The sequence below is a fragment of the Mya arenaria genome, chromosome 11, assembly GCF_026914265.1.
Source record: "Mya arenaria isolate MELC-2E11 chromosome 11, ASM2691426v1".
NCBI classification, from domain to species: domain Eukaryota; kingdom Metazoa; phylum Mollusca; class Bivalvia; order Myida; family Myidae; genus Mya; species Mya arenaria.
Genome location: NC_069132.1, coordinates 31,770,563 through 31,780,954, shown reverse-complemented (window position 1 = coordinate 31,780,954; position 10,392 = coordinate 31,770,563). Strand labels below are relative to the sequence as shown.

The 10,392-nt window shown below is 35.3% G+C and overlaps 1 protein-coding gene across 1 annotated transcript; it reads left to right on the top strand.

Annotated features, from left to right (window-relative positions):
* Positions 1 to 427: 427 nt before the first annotated feature.
* On the top strand, positions 428 to 9,053 carry LOC128209520 (calmodulin-like). Its single transcript, XM_052913572.1, has 6 exons — positions 428 to 739; positions 1,226 to 1,256; positions 6,291 to 6,434; positions 6,634 to 6,792; positions 7,833 to 7,922; positions 8,773 to 9,053. The coding sequence occupies exons 1-6, from the start codon at positions 737 to 739 to the stop codon at positions 8,817 to 8,819; spliced, it is 474 nt and encodes a 157-aa protein (XP_052769532.1). The 5' UTR covers positions 428 to 736; the 3' UTR covers positions 8,820 to 9,053.
* The last annotated feature ends 1,339 nt before the right edge of the window (positions 9,054 to 10,392 follow it).

Sequence of the window (10,392 nt, the reverse complement as noted above, 5' to 3'; positions counted from 1 at the left end):
TATTACTACAACATTACAAAAATTTATTATGATAAGAGAATAATTATAATTCTTATAAATAATCATATTAATGTGTAACTATATTTATTATAAATAAAGGTACAATCATACAATTTATTAAAAACTAAAAAATATGGGGGGGGGGGGGGGGTTCGAATTAAACAACGATATATGTTTACCTCCTATTGCAAACACCATCTGATTGATAGCGTAGGCCGTTACTTGCACAACTTTCACTTTAAAAATAAGATAGGTACAATGACGTGTTGCGAGACTTACTGAAGACCTGTCCAAGGTAAGTAACTTTAGTTTGCGTATATCTTAAAACCCCAGGACTCTCTCCCATCTTTCCTTAAATAGACTTATTACGTTATAGATCAATAAACGGGCGAGCTGTTTGTGTTAACTGAAAGCGATATTTAAAGTAAATTTTTGAGATTTTTGAGTATTGGGGGGTTATTATATTATAGGCGCATATAGACTAGTTATATTTACATACACGATTTGCAACAAGGGCGGTCACGCTAGATTTCAACTCGGATGTGCTGTCTGACCGTATCATGGTTTATTGCCTTTAAGATACGGTGTGGTGACAAGCTTGTGTGGACTGTAAATATTTTGTAAAAACGAAAGGAAGTTATATAGAGCATCACACACCGACGCATAGCTTTACGCATACCTTTATCATTTACTGTGATTTTACCTGTGTTCTGTTGATATTCTCTCTTGATAAACAATGGTGAGTGTACGACTAAATCTTATTAACATATCTTATCAATTATTGTTTAAGTATTGATTTAAGGTTGCAGCTGTTATAAATATATTATTAATGCTATTAATAAGTTGGATTTCATTCATTTTATAGTTTAGCATGATTCTGAAAATAATTTATACCAGACACGTAGCTAGGGCCAGTTCGGGATTACGCAGATCGATGCCTAACCCCTTCACCCCCATGCGCCTCTTCGGTTTTTATTTTAAATTCAGGGTTTGTGGTACGATGAATGACAAAAGAACGAACTGTCCAAATTTTATCATACAACTGTGTATTAACGTACAGTCAGCTACGCGCCTGATATTAAACATGGGTAGATTTGAAACTTTTAGTAACGTGGACTCTTCGATCATGAATGCAGATAAAATGACTCAGTTGTCTTATTTATTTGTTTAAAGTTTAACATTTGAGACGTATAATTTAACTCAAATTCCACTTTGATTCCTACAGGCCACTCCGTTGACTGAACAGCAAATCATCGGTAAGCTTTGCATTCCTGTATACCGTCTTTATCTATTTGGCTAACGAATTTTTGTTGTTTTGAAAACAACCGTATGCAATAGTTGAACAAATTAGAAATTGAGATTTCTAATGCTTAATTTAACAGTCTTATACAATGATTCCTATGCCATGTTATTGTCATTTTTTGTCTAAGGCCCCCAAAGGATATTACAAATAGGGAGGGATAACTGCTATATATTTTTTTTTGAGAAACGGGATTCAGTACCAAAATTATTATTTAAAATAAGAAGCGACCTATATCATGATATATCACTATTGTGGGATTTTTTCATATAAAATGGTCAAATTTTAACATGTTTATTTAAAAAATACCTTTTTAGGAAGTTGCGAAAACAAATCCACAATACGGCAAAAATGTAGGGTCGGGGGGGGGGGGGGGGTAGGGTCGGGTTAGTGGAAACCAAAAACAACTACAACGCCTAAATGGCACAATCACTATTTCTCTGAAGAATACATTAATAATACCGTTTGATATACAGTGTCGAAACGAACTGCTATGTTCATATGTTAGTGAAGCTGCACTTTCACAGATTTACCATTTTTACCATTTTTTTTATTTGTTGTCTTGGAAACAGCATTTTTTTGCGTTAATATCTGCAAACCAATGATATAAGACTGCTGACAGAAGATTAGATAGCAGATTTTCATATTTCCGTTCGAAAATTAATGTTTTATGGCTTAAACCGATTCTAACGGTTTCGAACATAAATATAAAAATCTGCGACCTTAGTTTTTGTCAGCAGTCTAAAATAACTGGTTTCCACGGATTTTCACAAATATTCGCTCGTTCCAGGACAAAAAATAAAACAAAATGTCAAACAGTTCAATCTGTGAGAGTGCAGCTTTAATTAAGGCAAATATGATTGCGATATGACAATGATTCAACTGTATCCCTTCACTGTGGGAGTTGTTTTTAAATCTGCCAGATATAACAATACTAGTAATTCAATCATCACCATTGACATAAGCAGTTGTATTTAATAATTCAGTCATATCCATTAATATAGGCAGTTGAATTCGATTTTTAGTCATCCTCTTTGACATAGGCAGATGTATTTAATATTTCAGTCATCTCCCTTGGCATAGACAGCTGTATTAAAGCAATAATTCAGTCATCTTCCTTGACATAGACAGCTGTAATAAAGCAATAATTCAGTCATCTCCCTTGACATAGACAGTTATAATAAAGCAATAATTCAGTCATCTCCCTTGACATAGACAGCTATAATAAAGCAATAATTCAGTCATCTCCCTTGACATAGACAGCTATAATAAAGCAATAATTCAGTCATCTCCCTTGACATAGACAGCTATAATAAAGCAATAATTCAGTCATCTCCCTTGACATAGACAGCTATAATAAAGCAATAATTCAGTCATCTCCCTTGACATAGACAGCTATAATAAAGCAATAATTCAGTCATCTCCCTTGACATAGACAGCTATAATAAAGCAATAATTCAGTCATCTCCCTTGACATAGACAGCTATAATAAAGCAATAATTCAGTCATCTCCCTTGACATAGACAGTTATAATAAAGCAATAATTCAGTCATCTCCCTTGACATAGACAGCTATAATAAAGCAATAATTCAGTCATCTCCCTTGACATAGACAGCTATAATAAAGCAATAATTCAGTCATCTCCCTTGACATAGACAGCTGTAATAAAGCAATAATTCAGTCATCTCCCTTGACATAGACAGCTGTAATAAAGCAATAATTCAATCATCTCCCTTGACATAGACAGCTGTAATAAAGCTATAATTCAGTCATCTCCTTTGACATAGACAGCTGTAATAAAGCAATAATTCAGTCATCTCCCTTGACATAGACAGCTGTAATAAAGCAATAATTCAGTCATCTCCCTTGACATAGACAGCTGTAATAAAGCAATAATTCAGTCATCTCCCTTGACACAAACAGTTGTAATATAGCAATAATTCAGTCATCTCCCTTGACACAAACAGTTCTTAAATAGCAAGATTTTAACCATCTTCTTTGACATAGACAGATGTATATAAAATTTCAGTCATCTTCCTTTACATAGACAGCTGTAATTCAGTCATATCCCTTGACATATGTAGTTGTATTTAATAATTCAGTCAAAACCCTTGACTTGGACAGTTGTAATATAGCAATAATTCAGTGATCTCCCTTGACACAAACAGTTGTAATATAGCAATAATTCAGTCTTCTCCCTTGACATATGTAGTTGTATTTAATAATTCAGTCAAGACCCTTGACTTGGACAGTTGTAATATAGCAATAATTCAGTGATCTCCCTTGACACAAACAGTTGTAATATAGCAATAATTCAGTCATCTCCCTTGACATATGTAGTTGTATTTAATAATTCAGTCAAGACCCTTGACTTGGACAGTTGTAATATAGCAATAATTCAGTCATCTCCCTTGACACAAACAGTTGTAATATAGCAATATTTCAGTCATCTCCCTTGACACAAACAGTTGTAATATAACAATAATTCAGTCATCTCCCTTGACACAAGCAGTTGTAATATAACAATAATTCAGTCATATCCCTTGACACAAACAGTTGTAATATAGCAATATTTTAGTCATATCCCTTGACACAAACAGTTGTAATATAGCAATATTTCAGTCATCTCCCTTGACACAAACAGTTGTAATATAACAATAATTCAGTCATCTCCCTTGACACAAACAGTTGTAATATAACAATAATTCAGTCATATCCCTTGACCTATGAAGTTGTATTTAATAATTCAGTCAAGACCCTTGACTTGGACGGTTGTAATATAGCAATAATTCAGTCATCTCCCTTGACACAAACAGTTGTAATATAGCAATAATTCAGTCATCTCCCTTGACACAAACAGTTGTAATATAGCAATAATTCAGTCATCTCCCTTGACACAAACAGTTGTAATATAGCAATAATTCAGTCATCTCCCTTGACACAAACAGTTGTAATATAGCAATAATTCAGTCATCTCCCTTGACACAAACAGTTGTAATATAGCAATAATTCAGTCTTCTCCCTTGACACAGACAGTTGTAATATAGCAATAATTCAGTCATCTCCCTTGACACAGACAGTTGTAATATAGCAATAATTCAGTCTTCTCCCTTGACACAGACAGTTGTAATATAGCAATAATTCAGTCTTCTCCCTTGACACAGACAGTTGTAATATAGCAATAATTCAGTCTTCTCCCTTGACACAGACAGTTGTAATATAGCAATAATTCAGTCTTCTCCCTTGACACAGACAGTTGTAATATAGCAATAATTCAGTCTTCTCCCTTGACACAGACAGTTGTAATATAGCAATAATTCAGTCATCTCCCTTTACACAGACAGTTGTAATATAGCAATAATTCAGTCATCTCCCTTGACATATAAAGTTGTATTTAATAATTCAGTCAAGACCCTTGACTTGGACAGTTGTAATATAGCAATAATTCAGTCATCTCCCTTGACGTAGGCAGTTGTAATATAGCAATATTTCAGTCATTTCCCGTGACATAGACAGTTGTATTTAATAATTCAGTCAAGACCCTTGACTTGGACAGTTGTAATAAAGCAATAATTCAGTCATCCCCCTTGACATAGGCAGTTGCAATATAGCAATAATTCAGTCATTTCCCTTGACATAGGCAGTTGTAATATAGCAATAAATCAGTCATCTCCCTTGACATTGGCACTTATGATTTAGCAATAATTCAGTCATCTCCCTTGACATAGACTGTTGTAATATAGCAACAATTCAGTCATTTCCCTTGACATAGGCAGTTATATTTAACCCTTGCAGATATGACAATACTTGACTTATTACCCTTGACAAATGAAATTGTTTTTATTCCTTGCAGAGATGACTTTAATTGAGTTGCCGCCCTTGTCATATGTAGTTGTATTTAATCCTTGCGGATATTACTTTAATTGCGTTATCTCCCTTGCCATATGCAGTTGTATTTATTCCTTGTTGATATAACTTTAATTGAGTTATCACCCTTACCATATTCAGTTGTTTTAAATCTTTGCGGATATTACTTTAATTGTGTTATCACTCTGAAATCATTGCGGATATTACTTGAAATGATTATCACCCTGTCATATGCAGTTGTATTTAATCCTTGCGGATATAACTTTAATTGAGTTATCACCCTTACCATATTCAGTTGTTTAAAATCTTTGCGGATATTACTTTAATTGTGTTATCACTCTGAAATCATTGCGGATATTACTTGAAATGATTATCACCCTGTCATATGCAGTTGTATTTAATCCTTGCGGATATAACTTTAATTGAGTTATCACCCTTACCATATTCAGTTGTTTTTAATCCTTGCGGATATGACTTTAATTGAGTTATCACCCTTACCATATTCAGTTGTTTTTAATCCTTGCGGATATGACTTTAGTTGAGTTATCACCCTTACCATATTCAGTTGTATTTAATCCTTGCGGATAGAACTTTAATTGAGTTATCACCCTTACCATATTCAGTTGTTTTTAATCCTTGCGGATATGACTTTAATTGAGTTATCACCCTTACCATATTCAGTTGTTTTTAATCCTCGCGGATATGACTTTAATTGAGTTATCACCCTTACCATATTCAGTTGTATTTAATCCTCGCGGATATAACTTTAATTGAGTTATCACCCTTACCATATTCAGTTGTTTTTAATCCTTGCGGATTTGACTTTATTTGAGTTATCACCCTTGACATATGAAGTTGTATTCAATAATTCAGTTATCTCCTTGTGCAGTTACATTTAATACTGGCATATGACTCTCTCTCTTTCTCAATAATTTGGGAACTATAGTCAGTTTTTCCCTTAAAAGGGAATATTCGCCCAAGACTGTTACCCAAAGTTACTCTTCTTTAAGGGAATAAGGTAATCAATCCACATTTTCTTTTGGTCTGTTCAGAAGTCATCTGGGGCAAACCTTAAAATGTATCTCGTTTAAGATACGTTTTTGGATCTATCTCTATATTTTAGACTTGAAGGACGCATTTGCGGCCTTTGACAAGAACAATGACGGGTTACTTAACTTCCCTGAGGTCAAGGATATGCTTGTTTCAATCGGACGGGACCCGCGTAGCTGCCGCGTCAACGAAGTACTAAAGGAAGTTGACACAGATGGTGAGGAAAAACTTACAAAATTTGTTTATGAGTTATGAACAACATACCTCACTATATTTCTTGAATTTTTAAGTGCTCCAACTAGGGTTATGCAGAGTTTGACAAGAAACCACACTTGAATCAATATATTCTTTTGTGTAGACACTTTACTCACCTTCTACCTCTAGACAATGAAGTGATTTTCCTCCCGTCATTTCAGGAGACGGAGCTATCAACTTTGCAGAGTTCTTGAACTTTATTGCACGTGAACAGTTGGCAGAGGGTCCGGAGGAACAGAGCGAGCTCCAACAAATGTTTGCAATGTTTGACAGGAATCGTGACGGACGTATCACCCACGCTGAGATGAAACGGGCATTAGGTAGGCTTTCGATATGTATAGTTCATCTTCGGAAGTCAAACATACTACTCACCCGGTCATACAATTCACTTGTAACCACTCGGTCATAATACACACTTGGTCATATTATACATTTGGTGGTCATATTATATATTCGGTCATAGTACATACCATGTCATATAACATACTCGGTCATATTACACACTCGGGTCATATTACACACTCGGTCATATTACACACCCTGTCATATTACACACTCGGTCATATTACACACCCAGTCATATCTCACACCCGGTAATATCACACAACCGGTTATATAACATACTCTGTCATATTACATACTCGGTCATATTACACACCCGGTCGTTTTACACACTCTGTCATATTACAACCCGGTCCTATTACACACCCGGTCATATTACACACTCTGTCACATCACACACCCGGTCATATCACACACCCGGTTACATCACACACCCGGTCATATCACACACCCGGTTACATCACCAACCCGGTCATATTTCACACTCTGTCATATTACACACCCTGTTATATTACACACCTTGTCATCCGGTCATATTCCAGACCTGGTCATAAAACACACTTGACATATTGCACACCTGGTCATATAACATACCTATCATATTACACACCTGGTCATATTACATACCTGGACATATTGCACACCTGTCATATTACACACCTGGTCATATAACACACCTGGTCAATTTACACACCTGTCACTTAACACACTTTGTCATATCACACGCCCGTCAAATTATACCCCCGTCATATTACACTCCGTCATATTACACCCCCGTCATATTTACACACTTTAATTTACAAAGGAATGCCATTAACCCACTATGTCCAGTGATTGCTTAACCATATTTTGTGACGAGCATATTGCACCATCCCATTATACAGAGACTATTAGACAGACTTATTGCCATATTAGTGGAGAGATGCTTTCCATATTTGACAGGAACAGGGCAAATGTGCATACTCGATTTTTCTGGGTTACATATTTTTTATACATGTAACACCTGCTTGTTTTCAAGCTGAGACCGGACAGAACGTTCCCGACTCGGAAATTGAGAGCATGATTCGGGAGGCGGATGACAATTGCGATGGCAAAGTTAGCTATAAAGGTAATGTGCCGTTAACAGAATATAAAGTCATCGACAAACATAAATAAAAGCTATGATGCACACTTTCTAGTTTTATTAATATACATATTTAAGTTTTGAAAGTTCTTAATTTACTCTAATTCTTGGATCATGGTCACGTGTTTACAGAACGTGAATGTTTGGTGTAGACAATGACTCATGACAAATATAAACTCGAGCCCCGTTGACTCGAACTCGCTTCCCTCGAATCCATCGTTGGCTCGAGCTAGATGTAAAGGACCGTTTTCTTTATACTGATGATAAACAATCCTGCTTGGCTCGAATTTTCCGAGGCTCGATGTATTTTCGCAGATCCCTTGGAGTTCGAGCCAAAGGGGTTCGACTGTACTAGTATGACTGATAACTGCTGGTATATGAATATGTCGTTGAATATGACTTAACGATAAACGGAAGTATACTACTGCTTAAGCCGTGTGTTTTCATAACTGTATACAAACAGTTTCAGTCCATCCGAAATGGCTATGAAGCGTATGTGCTTCCGGAGCATCTCCATTGCGGAATGTGTATCCTCGAACAGGAGAAGCCTACCATAACTGTTAAAGGGACTTGCAGTCGAGTCCCGTTGGCTCGAACTCGCCGGGATCGACCACAAAACTTGAGCCATGAACAGTTCGAGCCAAACAGAATAGTTTAGTAAAATGTTCTTATTTAATACACGGAGTAGGCAAAAATCGGTCCATTTTTCAAAAAATCTAACCAACAATACAATCGAATCGAGCGAGTTTATCCTACGGGATTCGACTGTTGGTCAAGTTGTGTTTGATATGTTTAAAAACTCCCGTTGAACTGATTTTTGTTTCTTCTTTTACAGAATTCGTAGCAACGATGAAAAAGAAATATCCAGGAGTATATGACTAGGTCAACTTTACCCTAAATCGTGGAACTTTTTCTGAAATACTTTCATGAAAGCATTACATGTATTCCGGTGATGAGCAGTGTCTCATATTGAGACTCACAGCAAACCTTCGATATCACGTAGATAGATCTCTCTAACGGGTAAAATGGTCATCGTCTTTGCCATTGCATCTTTATTTATTATCTAAGCTTTTATATATACGGTGACTGTTCTGTACTAATAAATTGAAATTTGTTTGTTTGAGTTAAGTATTTTATAGTGAACAGGTCACCATTGTTACACAGACGTAACGCCCTGCAAGCATCTTAGTGAATATTTTCAACTTAGTGAGAATGTCGTAATTTTTGACATCGAATATTTTAAATACCTGGTACTTTTCATCAGATTTATTCATATGCATATATTGTTAAGACCATTTTCTTGCTTATTATTATAGTTTTGGTGTACAAACATTATTCGTTTTCTTAAAATTAGAAAAAAGACAACTTTTCACTATATTAAAGTTGAAAATTGTTACTAAGATGCTTATTGAATACGGCCCCAGCAAACTGATATTCAAAATAATTCTCACTGCTGTAGATTCCAAAGTTTCAAAGTTTATTCATAAACTCAATGCAAACAGAGTTTACAAACATGAGGATATTATCAGTGCTTAGTATAACGAGGCATTATGCAGGCACATAGTAAATACATAATTATGTGAAAACAAAGAGTACAATGAGGTTAAAGTTGTCTGAAAGGAATGATATATGAAAGGAATGATACATTCATTGAGTTTCAAATTGCAAATAGGATTACAATTATCAATAATCAGAATCAAAATCAGAATCAAAGGTTCCCAATGACGTCTTGTCAGCTTAGAACGGGAGAAAACACTCAGTAGCACTTTCTTGCTTAAAGCTGCCCTCTTACAGATTTACCGTTTTGACAACTTTTTTTATTTTTTGTCATACACATAAATGTTCGCAATTTTAAATTGGGAAACCTTTGGTCTTAGTACTCCTAGTAATGTTGGCAATGGTTTAGTTTTATATTGATATAAATGTCATGGTTTCTATGTCACAACTAGACAACTGCTTTAACTTAATTTCTCAAGGCGTTAGTAACGCCATGTAAACATCAATATATGTAATTATTTAAGGAATGAATTGCGGGCTTGATGTCATTATCGGGGTATGAACGCAATTGGGTTGGTCAATGTGTGTGGAGTCCGAAGGACTCCACGCGTACTTTGACCAACCCAATTGCGTTCATATCCCCGATAATGACATCAACCCCGCAATTCATTCCTTATATTTACACCAATAGTTCATTATTTCATTCAAGAATTGTTAAAAACTACTTCATTTCATTTAAGAAAACCTTTCAGTAACCCGTTCTTACCCATTCGGTAAATAGAACGACCCGACTACAACCGGAAACATTTTTTTTCAAATGACGTCACAATAACGCGGGAAAAGATCAACCACTTGAAATCACTTTAAAACGTAAAATTGAAACACTTGTGGTACCAATATATTTAAAATATAATAAACTAACACTTTTAAAAATGTTGATCTATATTTTACGGGACCT